This window comes from Panthera leo, chromosome B4, assembly GCF_018350215.1.
Source record: "Panthera leo isolate Ple1 chromosome B4, P.leo_Ple1_pat1.1, whole genome shotgun sequence".
NCBI classification, from domain to species: Eukaryota; Metazoa; Chordata; class Mammalia; order Carnivora; family Felidae; genus Panthera; species Panthera leo.
Window position 1 is genome coordinate 3,755,830 of NC_056685.1, and position 17,078 is coordinate 3,772,907.

The 17,078-nt window shown below is 46.9% G+C and overlaps 1 protein-coding gene across 1 annotated transcript in view; it reads right to left on the minus strand.

The window, feature by feature from the left end:
- Positions 1-689: 689 nt before the first annotated feature.
- LOC122224086 overlaps positions 690-17,078 on the minus strand; it is a 191,117-nt gene continuing 174,728 nt past the window's right edge. Inside the window, exons 5-6 of the mRNA XM_042945447.1 lie at positions 9,836-9,939; positions 690-1,480 (exon numbers count right to left, since the gene is read on the minus strand). Of these exons, the coding sequence (XP_042801381.1) occupies positions 1,447-1,480; positions 9,836-9,939 (138 nt within the window). The 3' untranslated portion in view covers positions 690-1,446. The remainder of the gene's footprint in view (positions 1,481-9,835; positions 9,940-17,078) is intronic.

Sequence of the window (17,078 nt, forward strand, 5' to 3'; positions counted from 1 at the left end):
AGTCTGGCTGGAGCCTGCTGGGGGAAGTTGCTCCCCGCCTGTGTCTCCCCCGGAAGGGGTGCGTGAGCCGGGCCTGCTGATACGGGAGGTGTGCGGTCCATCATCTGGTCATAAACCGAAGGGAAGCCAGCGTCCGCAGCTCTCTTCGTGGAGCGCTCACGGAGAGCCTCAAGAGCTCATGGAAACCTCACGGAGGACGTGGGTTTTCTCGACCCTTCCGAACAATTTATTAATCTGTTCTCTGGTTTACCGTTGCTAGCTAAACCTTTTATTCCTATGCGGAACACTGCGCCCCAAGAAAAATATGTCGTCCGATTTTGGAAAAGGGGGTAAATGCGAAATAGCAATAGTAAACGGTTTTATGTTCTTTAGCTAAAAATGAAGCGTTCAAATTGTACATGAAAGAGCCTTATGCAGAGTAAATTATAAATAATATGTGAATGACTGCAAGTAGAAACCCCTTGGTGTAATTTAGCTTATGCTTCTGATGAAGCAAATTGTGTGTTGGAATTGCATTAACAAGTGAGAAATACAATTTTACGTTTTCAAAGGAATTCTCTTTATCGACTTTAAAAATGTAATGCTCTTCAAAATGATGTTATTATTATTCCCTACGGTGGCTGTATGGCTGCATAAATCTAATGTCATGCTGGTTCTGCTTATCCATAAGCTCACGCACACGTGACCCCCCTCCCGGCTGGTGAGGCTCCGTGAGTAGTGGAGACAGAGCAGAGGACGCGGGGAACCCAACACCTTACCTTCTCTTGATCCCAAACACCGGGTGCCACTGCTGCCACATTCCTCACATTCAAGGGCATCTGGCCAGGTTGCAACCCCAGCCCCGCCGCCGTCTGTTCTTAAGCGCAGGGCCGTCTTCCAGACGGCCGCCCTCTTAACCTCCACCGTCGATCATCTCACGTCGGTCCGAGAGCACAGTGCTCAAGGTGCGGCTGGATAACGACGGTTTGGGCACGTGGCAATGTTCCGCCCCAGGAAACAAAAACATGTTCGAGAGGAGAACTCTCTCTACACAGATCGATGGAGTGAGTGGGAGTGTCGCGAAGTCTTTTTTGGTCCGCTCTTCCCTCAGACTTGACCATTCCCTTAAAAGTCGGTGAGCCAACCGGGCCCTGGGTTTTGCATGACCGGCCGCTACTTGGTGGGGAAAGGGCATCTCGGGATCTCTGCAGGTGGGCAGAGTCTTCTGGCCCACATCGTGATCTGAAAGGTTAGCCTGTGCCGGCCGGGTCCCCGCTGCTGTCACCCGTCAGGGCGGCCACTGCGCTCAGCTCTGCCAAGTGTCTTCCCCCAGAGTTAATAGAGACTCTGGTGTGGGTCTGATTGCTTCTGACAGTCCTTATTCTTCCAAATTGCCTCAGCGAGCCTGTAACACATCCCTACGGCAGCGGCTTTTGTCTTCCTGACGGCATGTCATGTCAAATCCTCTCAGGACCCGTCACTAATCAGGCGTAAAAATGCTCTGAATAAATAATAATAACAATAACTGTAATAGTACAAATGAGAATGCACGTAAACCGTCGTTCTGTGTCATCCAGCTGGAAGCTGACGACAGAACCCAAGAGACTTCGCGCTCTAGGAGGGTACTTAGATAATTAACCAGCAGTATCGAAAATTAGAAACTGTGTCCAACTTCAAGCGAAGGGTGTGCTCTAAAATCGAATTTCTAAATGTAACAGCCTCATTTACTTTCATAAAGCCTATTTAAAAACGGATGTTTGTAAATGAGGGCCTCTTGAGGCGGGGCGGGGAGGGAGGCAGAGAGTGTCAAAGTTTCTGGAGAAGAAATAAGCGAACAGAAGGTCACTGAAGGTTTTACAACATTGATGGGCTCTAAAGAGAGTATCAGTGAGCTTTACCGATTTTGACGGTTTTCATTCCCGGACAGGGTGGTGAGATTGATTCTCAGCTCTTAAACATTTCCAATTGACCTACAGACCAGGGCCCACGTCAGTGTCTGCGGAGTATGTCTTAAGTTCTGAGATGATATCTCTATCTATATATCTACTCATAGTAATATGTTCATTCGAGCCTCAAAAAATAAAACCAGAAAATACACACAGTTATATCAGAATGTTTTCAGATTTAAAATTTAACAATAACACTAAATGTATGTTTTGATTATAAAATCATAAGCGATTATTCTAACTTATCCACATTACAGCTGCATTCTACCGAGAAGCATATTGTATTTAAGAAAGAATTTTCGTGCGTTGTGATATGTTCTTAGCAGTCCACGGATGTCAGATGTGCCATGTTATATTTATATTTAAGTATACTTACAGATTTTTTTCTATATGCAAAAAAACGGTTGTATGACAAAGAAAACAGAATTAAGAGAAAAGTTCTAATACTACTGAAGAAAAAAACTGATTTTAAAGAAAGCATTTTCAAGAAAGCATTTCGTGCACTAATGACAAAGCATTTTTATGTGTCCATTAAGGAAAAACCGCAGGGTTTTTACCAAGAAACTTATTGTCCGAGGTACAGAATAGCAACCTTTGCCTCTCCAATTTTAGCATTTCAGGATATTCTCTGTTTGTTCCAAATTAGAAAAAAAATAAACTTATCTTGAGAAGACTATGAGGGTTTCTGGCAGTGTATGGCTCAATTCTTGTCAGTTATTATTTATAAATTTTTTTAAACTAACTAATGTGTGGTATTTCTTAATACCTATGCTTGGTGAGTAAATACTATAAATACATATTTACTTTGTGGCAAACTTCTGAGACAGCCATGAAAGGATATCGACTGCATCAGGCAAGGGAGCCTATGGTTTCCAAGCGCCTGCTGGGAACATGATGGCTGTGGATGTATAGGCCACGTCTATCAAAAGAAGATGTGAATGCTAAGAGAACAGGAAGACACTTCCCAAGGGACAGGCCTGGCGAGTGGTGTCTTCTTGCGAACCAGCTTCCCCCAGGGGATGGCACGGGATGCCAGCAACAGGGTGTAATGGCGACTGGAGACCATGCTCTGGGAGAAGAGCTGTAAGAAAGGGGCCCTCAGACTGAGAAGGCAAGACCCTGGAACTTCTTCTAAGTAGACCATTAGATTAGACCTGCTCTATGGTTTTTCCATCTGAAGAAATGTATCGATGTCTTTTTACATAATATACAGGGAGATTTCTAAACAATCAGGGGCAGAACCTTACAGGTCTCCAGCATGGCTTAGACGACAAGCAGTTGTCGGTTAATCTGGCGGACCGCAGATCACTGCCAGCGGCAATGATTTGTGAAACTCATGTAACAAACCAACATGGAATCCATGCTCTTTTGCAGGCATCCAATGGTGAGTACTTAATATCAGCCCCACCCTCAAGCAGGTAAAACTTCAGTGAGTTAAATGTAATCGCGGATTTAAGGAGGGACTAATCAGGGCGCCTGGGTGGCTCAGTCAGTTAAGCGTCTGACTTTGGCTCAGGTCATGATCTCACGCTTCGTGGGTTCGAGTCCCATGTCGGGCTCTGTGCTGACAGCTCAGAGCCTGGAGCCTGCTTCAGATTCTGCGTCTCCCTCTCTCTCTGCCCATCCCTCACTTGCACTCTGTCTCTCTCTTAAAAATAAATAAACATTAAACAATTTAAAAAAAAAAAAAAAAGGAGAATTCTGGGCTCTCCATCTGGCCCAGAAGTTCTTGAGTTGGAGGTTTAAATACCCCACTGATTTTTTTTTAACCATGGTCAGAGGCGATAACTTGGTATTTTGTTTTATTTATTAAATATAAACAGTATCTATTGGCTCCTCTGCATGAACAGATTAGAAATATCTCAGTTGAAGTACTTGGCTTCCTTCTACTTCTTCTAATAATTCCTGCCAGTCCTATTTTCATTTATAATTCTTCATTGGTCATTATTATGTTATTAAAAAATACACTTTAACATCTATTTCCTGACTCCTCAGTTTAAGTTACTATGTGTCTCTCACATTCCTTTTGTACAAGGCAGTTATTATTATTAACAACTTGTAATAATTATCATAAATAATGAGATTCTGGTTTATAAACTACCCTATTGTTTTACAGAGAATTTGCTTTTGTCTAAAACATTTACCCTCCCCCACTACTGGAGATTAGATCTCCTATGAAGCCATCCACCTGGGATTCCTTTATATCCCTCATCCTTGCTAGTCTCAATGCCAATTTAGCCCAACAGATCACTGTTTCTTGGGTCCTGTTTCCTATCTGAACATCGGTCAGCAAATTCTCCAAAGGCAACAGGTGACAGATAGACTTCCCAAGTCATGGCGTTTCCAAAAAAGTATTTATCACTCCTCACACTTGAATGGTATTTTGATTGGGTCTAGAATTTTAAGTTCAAAATGATTTCTTCCCTGCCCCTAGACTCCTGTGGACATTTCTGCCTGTTTTTTAATTCTTCCTAAGGTTGCTGATGGAAAGTCTGAGGAAGATCTAATTCTGACTTGAAGCTGACCTGTTCTTTCCTTCTGGTACCTTTTGGGCTTTTCCCTTCATACTTATCTTTTAAACTTGTGAGAAGGGTACCCTGGGTGGGACTCTGTTAGCATTCATATTCTTTGGGATTCCTTGTAGATGATTCCAACTCAGATGCTCTGTCTTCTGGACTCGGCTGCCCATTTGCAGGCGTGGTAAACACTGCTTCTGTAGCTTCTTTAATAATTCAAGTCTTCTCATTTGTTTTGTTCTCACATTCATAAACTCTTTAATTGACCTTTCATACGTCTTAATATTTCACTCATGCTACCCATCATCTTTCTTCATGTTTTGGATACGTTTTTGAGATATTTCCTCCTTTATTTCAGGAAGTACAAGAGTGGTTGGAAACCCTGCTACTGAATGTTTTTCCTTTTCACAATTGCGTTTTGAAATTTTCAATACACTTACTTGCTCGTTTTCACAGCAACCTGTTTATGAATAAACTATTTACTACATTATCTCTGTTTTCTTTTCTTTCTTTTTTTCTTTTTTAATAATTCTTTTCTGTTCCTTAAGTTAGCTTTGTTTTCCTCCAGATTCATTCTTTTATTGGCTCATCTTGGTCCTTCATTTCAGATACTGTAGTTGTTTTTCAAATATCTGGATTCTTTGTTCATTTTTGTGAGTCACAGGTTCCTTGGTCTTCTGTTCTTTTTAAGAAAAGTGGATGTCTGCCAAGCTGGAGGCTCAGGGAGGCTGCTGGAGCAGTTCCCGTCACACCCGGAGGCCCGAGAGGCAGGGGAGCCGATGGTGTAAGCCCCAGTCCAAGGGCAAGAGAAGATCTGTGTCCCAATTCAGGCAGAGAAAACAGGTTCCCCCTTCATATGCCTTTATGTGCTATCCAGGCCCCCACGGCATTGGATGAGGCCCCCACACTGCAGAGGGCCATCTTCGTTACTGTTAACTTCCCCCCAAAACACACGCCCGGAAATAATGCTTTGGCAGGACCCCAGTTGAGCTGACACATAAAATTAACCATTACATCCCCACAATCTAGATGTCAAAGCTGGCCAAGAAAATGTCCAATACAGGCCAGGTAAGAGGACAGTTCTTGGAAAAGGGGGAACAGGTGGCTCGAGAAGCCCACCAAAGGAGAAAAGGAACCTTATATTCCTGAATTGAATTAATTAACGTGTGTGGAGCTAATGGAAATGCTATGCATTATCCGATTAGGATCCACTGCAGATTGCAGGAGATCACACAATACCAGAGTCTCTGATACGATGAAACGCCTTTTTGGGTGCAAATTAGGATCATTAAATGACACAGAAACAAAATCAGAGAATAGGAGAAGCTAGACTGAATGAGGTTAGGGACATTTCCATTAGCCACGTCTACACCTTTGCTCTGTCGTTTCTTCAATCAGAAGAGATCAAAGTCAGTACCAAACACTCCCCATATGTCACTGCAGTCATTGCCTTTATAAAACACATGATTAGATTAAGCATTTGGTGAAGTCCTTCTGCAGTGTGAGTTCAGGGAACTTTCAATGATTCTTCTTTCAATGTCATTTTAAAACCTCAAATTCAAGAACTTTCTTTTCTATTGTGCTGCCTCGGGCAGAATTCAACTTGAAAATTACAGGTAAAACAGCGGTGCTCAGAGTGAGCAGACAAGAAAAGTGGTCCCTTAGAACATACCTACCTTTTTAAACGTATTACCCTCTGACCGTATCACATATTTGATGCATGTTTAATTCAACAGCCTGAATGTTCCTGAGCTTGGATTCGAGCAGCTCCAACAGATGGGCCGCTGACCCAGCTTTAAAGAATCTCCAACTCTATGTAATTTTATGTCGCATTTTCCGGGTTTTGCATTTTTCCGCTAGGGGTTGCAAGGAGTCTTACTCCAGAGAGGTTTGAGAACCACGAGGGGGAAAATTGGGGAAAAATGAGTTAAGTGATGTAAAAGTGTAGGAAAGGGCTTTTCTTTTAATCAGTAGCAAGTACCCTGAAGCTTTGCTCTGGAAATGGAAGGAAATGATGATTTTGAACGGTGTAAAAAGGAGGAATAAGCAAGGGATACGGCCAACAATCACCCTCTGTCCTGGCGTTACTCCATCCCACCAGAAACAGTGGGCAGGGGGCCTCCCCATCAGCCCCATGGGCATCCAGCCTGGAAAAGGCAAGGGTGGCCGAGGGTCGGAGAGGCCACCCTCTCCACAGCGACAGAGGACAGCTGAACAGCGGTCTGACTAGCATAACCCTCGATGAGGAACATCTTCTAGAAGCCGGGCCGCACCATTCAAGTACAACCACCAAAACTATAATTTCACTAATGAACATTGAATCCCACTCTCCCATAGCATGCTCTTTGCTGCTCTGCCCTATGTAATGTTTTTAAGAGAAGCTGGTTCTACAACATACCTCTTGGATCTTGACTTACGGTTCGAATTAGAGGTGATGTTTGGTAAATATTATCTCCAGGGACCTTGTAGCCTGTCCTTTGGAACCAGGCTGATCAACTCTGTTAGTCTTAAAATGCAAATCAAACCCAAGAAGAAGACGTGGGTTGACCTGGTGCCATGGCACCACGCAGGAGGGATTACTGTGCCCAATCCAATCGGAACAGAAAAAGAAGCCCGACGACAGGGGAGATTGGAGGTAGGTCTCCCACCAGCCGGCACAGTGCGATCCTGGCCCTCCCCGTGGCCTCTCGATTCTCTTCTGCGTTTACTTCGCTGGAATCCCTGATTGTTTCCCCTCTGCACAGTATCTCACTGCCTGGTGATCACTGTCTTGCTGTGGAGTAGATGTGTATGCATCTGGTCACCTGAGGGGGCGGGGGGGGGCGGGCAGGATGCCTGGGTCCATCGAGGTGTCTTAGTTTTCTGTGAGCATATGTCTATGTCTCTCCAGGAGACCCTCATATCGGCAGCTACAGCTATTTACTGATGGTTTAAGGAGGGGGAGTATTGCACTGCGCTACATCTAAGTGGCTACGGATCACAAGACGCATCCCGATGTCAAACATGATGCAACGTACGAATACGTGCGTTATCTGAGTCGATGGAGAAACCGAGAGACAAGAAACTCATTCGGCCAGAGTACAGACTAGCGGCGTGTGGCCGCTGCAGTGTGGACTGGGTCCGCGCATGTCGGCATCGAATTGCTATGTTATGTGTGTTGTGTTGTGTTTTCACTATTTTCCAGCTTCATGGAGGTATGACGGGTCTACACAAGGTGAACACAATTAATGTACAAAATATGATGTGTTAAGACCTATATGTACACTTTGTGTGATTATCACCATGGTCTAGTAGAAAACAAAACAGGCTTCAAAACGGTATTGTGCTGTGATCCTCTCTCTCTTTTTTTTAAAGAAAGAAACATTTGTGAACATCAAACATATCTGAGTCGGGGAGAACAAAAGTCAAATAGTCTGAGGTTATGATTTGTGGAAAGTGGCATGTTTTGGGGTGGTGGGCAGGTTATGTGTAGATTTATATTTCTGTGTGTGTGTGTGTGTGTGTGTGCGTGTGTGTGCGTGTGTAGACTTTTTGTTCCTTACACTGAATATATATGCTTTTACTGTAAAAGCATATCAGTGTGGAAAAAAAAAACCCACTATGATCTACATTTCCAGTTTTGTTAACCAGTATTTACTTTATGTGGATAGTGGTGAGAACAAGAGCAAAGCAGATCCCGGTTTCCTCAGCGTCGCGGTCAAGGCTGAGACGGGCGCCGGAGGGAACACACAGCTCCAAGCCAGACCCCAGTCTGAGGGCAGAGGAGGAGTGTGCCCGGCGGGAGGGTGGGGAGGGGGCTGAGAGAAGCTTCTGGAGGCCACGGCATCTGGGAGGGGCATCGGGGCAGCCGCGATACCCTGGGGGGCGGGGACCAGGTGCAAGGGTGAAGCAGGTTCCGTCTGGGGAGCGAGCGGGGGGTTTAGGACTTAGGGGTTTGAAGTGTCTCCGAGATGTCAAATGAGATGTCTAGGCCCCTTCTGAAGCTCCGAGGACTGGCCTGACTTGGTGAAGAGTGGAGCCTCCTTGGGGGGGAGGAGGAGGCAGAGTGAGGGGGACTTGCAGGGGGAGGCGTGGAGGGGCATGTAGGCTGGGGACCGGCCTGAGCGGTGTCCAGATGGCCCGAGGTGACCGTTGCAGCTGCGGTCAGCACTGGACGCCGTGGGTGCTGCTGGGCGCAGAGCTAACCCATTCCCTGTCGTGACATGTGGGTGTTTTGTGAGGTTTTGGGGGGGGGTGGTCAGCCGCACTGGGAGGGTGGAGGCCAGAGTGGGGGTGAGGACAAGGTGTCCGTGCCTGGTCAGGGACGCCCTCCTGCCATGACCGTGCCTTGGGGGCCGGCGTCACGGCGAGGAGCCTGAGGAGGACACAGAAGGCCCAGGTCACTCACACGGCCCTGAGCACAGGGGCTCATGTCACACAGACCTCTGATGTGTGGCGCTGTTTCTCGGGCAGATTTGGGGTCACCCCACAGGGGTTTCCATCGATGTCACTGTTCCCAGAGCCCAACACTGCTTCCCCACCTCCAGGCTGAGCACCAGGAATATGCCAACTACAGACAGAAAATCCAAAAACACACTTCTCGGGGCCCCTGGGGGGCTCAGTCGGTTAAGCATCCGACTCTTGGTTTCGGCTCAGGTCATGATCTCACGGTTTGTGGTTCAAGTTCAGGCTCTGTGCTGAGCCTGCTTGGGATTCTCTCTCTCTGTGTCTCTCTCTCTCTGCCCCTCCCCTGCTTGCTCTCTCCGTCTCTCAAAAACAAAAACAAAAACAAACACACACTTCTCGCTTTGTGACACAGTGGCTAGGACGCACGCTAGATGCACGAACGCACTTGGCCAAGCCCGTTAACCCAAGCTGTTGTCTCGGAAGGGTCTCGAGTTGAAAACACACGTGACAACATTTCCTTTATCTGTTCAACAAACACGTGTGGGACACACCTACCGAACACCAGGTGCAGCAGGGGACAGGGGCGGCTGGGGGCCAGGACTCCCGTGGGCCCCGAAGGCCCGTGCCCGGAGGCAGACCGGCACCTTCCACGCTCACGGCGGTACCGAGAAGCGTGTGCAAACCCACGTTCCGCCTCTGCAGAAACCTGACGCGGATCCAGGAGAGGCTTCACCCCCCGTGCCAACAGCCCACGGAGCTTCGCGAGGAAACCGAAATCGGGAGGTGTGTCGGTCCGAGGAAAACCCGACGAGACCCTGACCGAGAACCCCAATACTCTGGGAACGGAAGGCAGGCGCGTTATTTCCCTCTCACGTACCAGGGACCCGTCCCCCCCGCAAGGCTTGTTAGGCCGGAGGCTGCTGGGCCACCCCGGAATTTCTCCTCCAGCCAGCCTGAGGGAGGGCCAGAGAACGCGCACTCCTCACAGGCTATTCCAGAGAGCTGTACCTTAAGAACCGCGATCCTGGGATATTCTTGTCAGCTGCAAGGTTGGCGTCTCCGGGGTGCACACAGCAGGGGAGGGGGCGCCCGGGCCTAGCCGCATTCTGGGCCTGCAGGGAAAAAATGCATGTGTTCCGTGAGCAGAGCTGCCTTCACGGCCACACCCGGAGGCTACAGAACGCCAAAGCCATGGCCGAGTGCTGAGCTACAAGAAATATGCATTTGGTCTTCACCCGGTTCCTGGCACAGAATTCCTAAAACCCTGGGAACTTCTAAGTGAAAAGAGCTTCAAGGTGTCTTTTGTTATGTTAACGCAGTGACTTCTGGAAGCGCCCTGGGGCAGGGGGGGGGGAGGGGGGAAGGTTCCGGAGTCACAGGTTTCCTGATGAATCCCTGGCTAGATTGGCTGGCAGAGGGCAGTACACAGAGGGCAGCACACTGAAGTGGCAGGGTCCAGGGGTTACAGCCCAGACAGGAGGATCCACAAAACGGCAAACAGTTCCTACGGATCCTTTAAGGAAAACATTTGCTCCTGCCCCGTGCTGCTGGATGCCGGAAACAGGCGTGTCCTCCGTGGACAGCAGGTGAGTTGGGCCCTTTGCCCGTACTGGCTGCTGTATTTCTGATTATGCCCATCATCACGCTGACGACTTTTCTGCCAGGAAGATGCTTTTCACCCGGGAGGTCAGTCAGGCGTTGCTTAGAAAATGCAGAGCTTTATTGCTTATTCCCAGCAGAGGTCGAAAGATGGCTGTGTAGCGACTTTATTAAATGTTAGAAAATAAATTGTCAATAGATACTCGCTTTTTTAAAAGTTTATTTATGCATTTTGAGAGAGACACAGAGAGAGCTTACGTGCAGGAGGGGCACAGAGAGAGAAAATCCCAGGCAGGCTCCACAGTCAGCGTGGAGCCCGACAAGGGGCTTGATCCCACGAACCAGGAGATCATGACCTGAGCCGAGGTCAAGAATCTGACGTTCACGGGGCAACTGAGTGGCTCAGTCACTTCGGCCGATCCCACGGGTCGTGGGTTTGAGCCCCGCATCGGGCTCTGTTGACAGATAGCATGGAGCCTGCTTTGGATTCTCTGTCTCCCTCTCTCTCTGTCCCTCCCCCAGCTCGTGTGCTCTCTCTCTCAAAAATACATAAACGTCAAAAAAACAAGAGTTGGACACTCAACCATTCTAGCCACCCAGGCGCCCCAGCAGACACCCATTGTTTTTACCGTGATCACTGCTTTCATTGCTCATAGACCCACTGACCGTCCCTTTCATTACCAGAGTACTCAGGTGTCCCGACTGCTCCTGTGACATTGCAAACCTTAGACTTCGGATAAGCCCCGAGGCCCTTACTGTTTGATACTATGAATTAGGTCATGCTGATGACAGTTGTCTAGGTAAGAGCATTCGCACAGGTTTTTGGACAGAATTTACAATAAAACTGAGATGTATTTCCGTCTTCGGGGCCAGTTCTAAGTATGAACTAGGGTTATCCTAGCATTCCAGGAATCCAGGAATTCCTTTCTTTGAGGACACTGGGGGACGTTCAGCTCAGCAGCTGGCGGTGACCTTGAAGACGTCTGCCACCCTGAGCCTTGTGCACTCTGGCTCTGGTCCTGTCTCCCTCTCAGTCAGTCCCGCCAAGAGACATACTGCAAAGAATATGTTTGTGGCCAAGGGGTGTGAAGGCAGGTGCAGGAGAACCGGCCAGGGGGTGCTGGGTGTTCACTCCTGTTTTTGTCCTTAGTTTCGTTTATGCTGGCATCGCCTTCCCACTGCTCAGTCCAGGTAAACATATCCTAAAGACAATGTAACTATGAATCCATCACTCATTTTTTGGCCACATCGTGAAGGGTATACTACTTTCTAGGAGCCCCATAGAATTTACTAGGTGAGTCTCCGGGTGTGTCCGGAATCGCACAACAGAGAGAAACTGCATTGGGTTTTGATTGCAGGCATCCTGGCCACAGCACCCGACTTCCTCAGCGCCCATTCCCGAGGATGGCAGTCGGAAAGAGATGTTGTCTGAGGACTAATCTGGTAGGAGGCAGGGCTAGCATTCAGCCAGTTTGTGCCCGTGTGTCCTTTCTGGTGTTCTCCCCGGTGTCTTTCCTGACTGATCCGCCGTGGCCACCACGGTCTATTACTCTAGACACGTCGTCTGACTTTTTTTTATTATTTTTTTTAATATTTATTTGTTTTTGAGAGATGGAGAGCAATCAGGGGAGGGGGAGAGAGAGAGACAGAGACAGAGACAGAATCTGAAGCAGGCTCTAGGCTCCGAGCTGTCAGCACAGAGCCTGACGTGGGGCTCGAACTCACGAGCTGTGAGATCATGACCTGAGCCGAAGTCAGACGCTTAACTGACTGAGCCACCCAGGCACCCCTATGTTGTCTGACTTTTAAATGGATAGCCAACATGTGACAGGAATTAACCGACAGTGACAAATGTACGTGTTCTCTGATGTGTATTGATTCAGGTTGGATGGAGAAAATCGTGAGTTGTGTTTCTATGTTTACCCATTCTGCAAAAATTAACTTCATATTGTTAAAACATATAAATGTACCTCGAGTTGTACATCGTCGACAAGATTAACCACCCCTCCATCAGTTGTCTGTGTCCTTTGCTTGCTGCAAAATAGCAGATATGCATTTTCCTTTCATCCTAGTGAAAGCTGGCTAGCAAATGAATTCTCAGAGTTGACCCGTGTTGCCCTGCAAGCTTATAGAAAATGCCTTTATTGCAGGCACCAACTGGGTGGCATACTTCTGTATTGGTTAGAGGTATTTTGCAAGCAGTTTTGTATCATAAATGCAAAACTAACTATGGTGGATTATGTTACCGGTCGTTATTGTTATTTTATATGAATAGATGCTCGTCAAAATTCACCCTATCCCAGATATTAAAATAGATACATTTAAGACCTCAGACACTTGGATAGGAGGTGGGAAGCCTGGATGGGAAAAGCCTATTTAATTCGTGGGGCTGTCTGCTCTGTTAGTTTATCTTTATCTGAGATGTAATTTACGGAGAGCTGCTTGTGCCTCAAGGAGAATAATTAGAATCAAGATGTGATTTTTAATGTTTATTTATTTTGAGAGAGAGAGAGACAGAGAGAGACAGAGTGTGAGCAGGGGAGGGATAGAGAGAGAGAGAGAGAGAGAGATGCAGAATCCGAAGCAGGCTCCAGGCTGTCAGCACAGAACCCGACACGGGGCTCGAACCCATGAACTGTGAGGTCATGACCTGACCGAAGTGGGATGCTCAACTGACTGAGCCATCCAGGTGCCCCAAGATATGATTTTTAAAAATTTATTAATATTTTTATTTTGTAGTGCTTATACTCGTCTGGGTTTTTTTGTGTTCTAATAGAGAAAAAAAAAATATCATCAGGGTCTGAGCTAAAGAATCTTGAGAGAATCTTTCCTGGGGCGCCTGCGTGGCTCAGTCGGTTAAGTGCCTGACTGTTGATTTGGGCTCAAGTCATGATCCCAGGGTCATGGGTTTGAGCCCCAAGCCAGGCTCCACACTGGGCATAGAGCCTGCTTAAGAGCCTCTCTCTGCCCCTCCCCCGTTCAAGCACACTCACATGTTCTCTCTCTCAAAAGAAAGTATCTAGGTCTTGCATTTTCAGAGAGAGTACGGTTTTAACCAGTGCTATTTTAAATGTTTTTGTACAAATGTTCAATTGTGTAATTATATGATGTTAAATGGATGCATATTGGTAATAAAATGCCTTATTCTGCACAGTCTTGAATTTGAAGTACGTTATTTGAAATTTATTTCAACGTATTTAGACGGTGATTATTGAGTACCGTAAAGGCCCGTTAAAAAAGTGCTTCTCTGTGCTGTATGTTCAAGTTTATCTCCGAATCAGACCATGCTGCTTCTCTCTCTAATACACACAATATAATGATCTCCCTTTAGATAATGCAACTACACCCAGTATGATTACAAGCAAAACGTGTCATTTTAAAAAAGATTTCTAGGATTTGTCTTCTGGCTATATCGAATTCCGACTTGTAACTAGGCCGTCAGAATTATCTATTGCAATTCCAATCACTGAACAATGTTCTCTTGTGTTTGTGTATCAATCGTACGGGAGCTGTAACAGTGTAGATGCTGCACAAATGCTTTAAAGTAAATGGGTTAATGGAAATAGAGACAGTTCCTTTAGTGAAAGGGTTTTGAATCTGCATCTCGGAGTCTGTAATTTGCAATTGTTGTTACCCACAAAGTTTGTCTTATCGTCCTGGCTCATTTCTATTTTTTTCTTAAAAAACGACTAATTCATTCTTTAGCCTATTTTCAAACTTTTGGGCACTGGTTTCTTTCATACTCTATCAATAGATGACTCATGCCAGTCATGTAGATTAGATTCCAGGTGTGTCCATCGCAAGAGCCAAATATTTCTACTGAATATGGTTTTTTGAGGTTTGGATTATACACTTGCTGTTGAGCCCCATGGGTTAGGCACTGGTTTCCTAGAACCACATCGATTTCATGCTGTCAGCCTAAAACAAAACAAAACAAAACAAAATAATACCCAAATAAAAAATATGAGCATAATCTGTAAAGATGTGCCCATGTACGTGTGTGTGTAAAAACTGCCAAATCGTTGTTGTTGCTTTAAGTAACAACAGAAAGATCCACCATCACCTCAACTGTGTTTAGCAGGTGTGAAGTCCCTCCCCGGTCTGTGGGATCCTCGCTTAGATGATCTAAGATCGAGATGCCGACTGTAGACTCTTCAATTAAAATGATTTACTATCTTTATATTTTAAGAGCCTGAATTCGTAACATTATAATCAAGATGCAGCAGTGGAAGAGAAAATAACGCGTGACCGCACGGAGAAGAGATGCAAGTCTGACACAGGTCGAAACCGGGCTGACCCACGTGGAAATAAGTCCACAGCACACGCCTCAGGAGTAGCGGGGAAGTTATTATGGCACGATAAATGGAGGCTCCTGTTATCTTTTTATGGATGGTAATCTGTTAAAGGGTATCGTGCATGAGAGTATTATTGCCTAAACGTCACAAATATAAACATATTTCAACTTATTTTTAGAGAGTAATTTTCTGTGTTGTTAATAGTGCTAAAAATTAACTGGCATTAAAATGGAACTAAGCTTCTGAATAAAATTTAGGGCACAGTACACATAACACCCACCACGCACACACACGCACACATCAGTGCACACACAATACGCTCTCCTGCTGTAAGAGTTTGGAAGTTGAAAAAAATATATATATGCTTTCAAAATCCTGAGGTCAAACATAATTCTGGGGTCAAAACATACTCTTGCGACTGTGCACGACATATTGAAATAAAATATGTTTTACAGGTGTCAAAGCAGGAACAAAAAGCAGTGCTTAAAAATCTTGGTATTTGAAAGATGAATTTATGGCCGCCTAAATCCTCGAGTGGAAAGACTGAAATGCCTTTATTTCGACTGCTCGTTGCCTGCAAAAAGCCACCAGCATGATAAAGAGCCGTGGAACTCTTCCGGAAGCGTTCTTCTACTGTATAAAAACTGTGGCCGCTCTTTTCTTCCTCAACCCCCGCCCCCACCTGGTCAACAGCCTTATCACACGTTCTCTGGCCCGGTCGCTTCGAGTCAGGCACTAACCACACTGCCTTTTGTCCTCTGGCAAAGATAATGCATCTGGGTTTCCTTAGTGATATTCTAAACACAGGTTTTCTGTCCTTCTGTACGGAGCACACAGTCTGGGTGGATGCCTGATGTGTGCGAGGCCCCCACCCCCATCTACACACCGCGCTGGCTCCCAGGGTGGCCCCTGTGCTCCGTCCAGCCTGGCATTGTCAGGGGCGGGGCGCCGTGTGAGGTCCTGAGGTCGCTCTCCGGTGTCCTGCCCCACAGCCACAGGGGGCTTTTGTGCCCTGCCTTCTCGATTTGCTTCTACTTTCTGTTGTTGCCATCTGAGTGAGTTACACCGTGAAGAAAGTTTGCCTCCGGGAAGAGGGAGCCGGAGTGCCTACTGAGAATTTCACGTGCATAAATGTGGGGCCAGGGAGACTCAGGTTCGGGAGAAGGCAGGGGGGAGGGAGAGGCATGTCGCATGCTGTGCCCCGCCATGAAGATACCAAGAGATGGGGCTGGGAAGGTGGGCAACAGAGAGAGGAATGCAGTTATGACTGCTCTCATCAAATTCTGTCCCCGCAGACTGATGTCAGGAAAAAATCCATCAGAGAAACAGAGTCCTGAGGTCTCTGGAAAGTAGGGATTTCGGAGGTCGCCGGGAGACGGGAGTCAATAATATTTATGCTTCTTTTCAGCTAAGAGAATCACCGTGTAATCATTTCTGGAGGACACCTGCAGCACCGGCTTTTGTCAACAGGACCACGGACACAAACAAAACACACGCAGTCACTTCCCACCGGGATGTGACATTCGGGACCAGCCCTGAATGCGGGCACACGTGGCAGATGTGGAAGCTGCCGACTTCAGGCAAGACTCTTCTTCCCCTCTCCTCCGTGGCTTCCTCAGTGGGCTATCCGGGAGGGGCTGAGAGAGAATGTCGGCCGCTACAAGCTTGACCGTCTTTAAGTGTGCTTGGGGGTGAGGGCGAGGGGAGGGAGGACCGTGAGCCGTCACTATTCCGAGGCCGATTTAACCAAATGCCTAAGGGGAAATCTGGCTCTCAGATAGGCTGGCGCTTAAACATGAATGATAGACATGTTACTCATGGTGCAACGGAGGCAAAGACATCACTCACAGGAAGTGATTACAGTTCTTTATCTTCTGGGCCCCAGTCGCTAAGGAAATTCTGACTGAGTGAGCCAAAGAAATCAGTCCCTTTGGAGTTCAGGCTAGTTAGTCATGACAGCTCGTGTTTGCTGTTATTAATAGCGACCGCATTTACCAAGTGGACAGACCTGCAGACCTAAGCACAAGTCCGTGTGCATGAGCTTGCTTTGATGCACATTTGAGGTAAACACAGCCCGGCCTCATTTTCCAAATAAAGAAATCGAGAGCCTCAGCCTGGCAGGAAGGAAGATTCCAATGGAGGCTTTCGAAGTTCGAGTGCCATTCCTTCCGCTCTTAGGGCTCTTTGGCTTAGACGCGGGCCTCTGTGAGCTTTCTCGCGGAGTCAGGCCAGAGCAGGCCAGGCACTGGTCATGCTGTGCCACGCGGTCAGACTCGTCCGTACGTCCTAGCGGCAGGTGCTGTGAGTCCCCGATTTTTAGTCAGAAGAAAAATGCCAAATCATGTTTGACTTTTCCC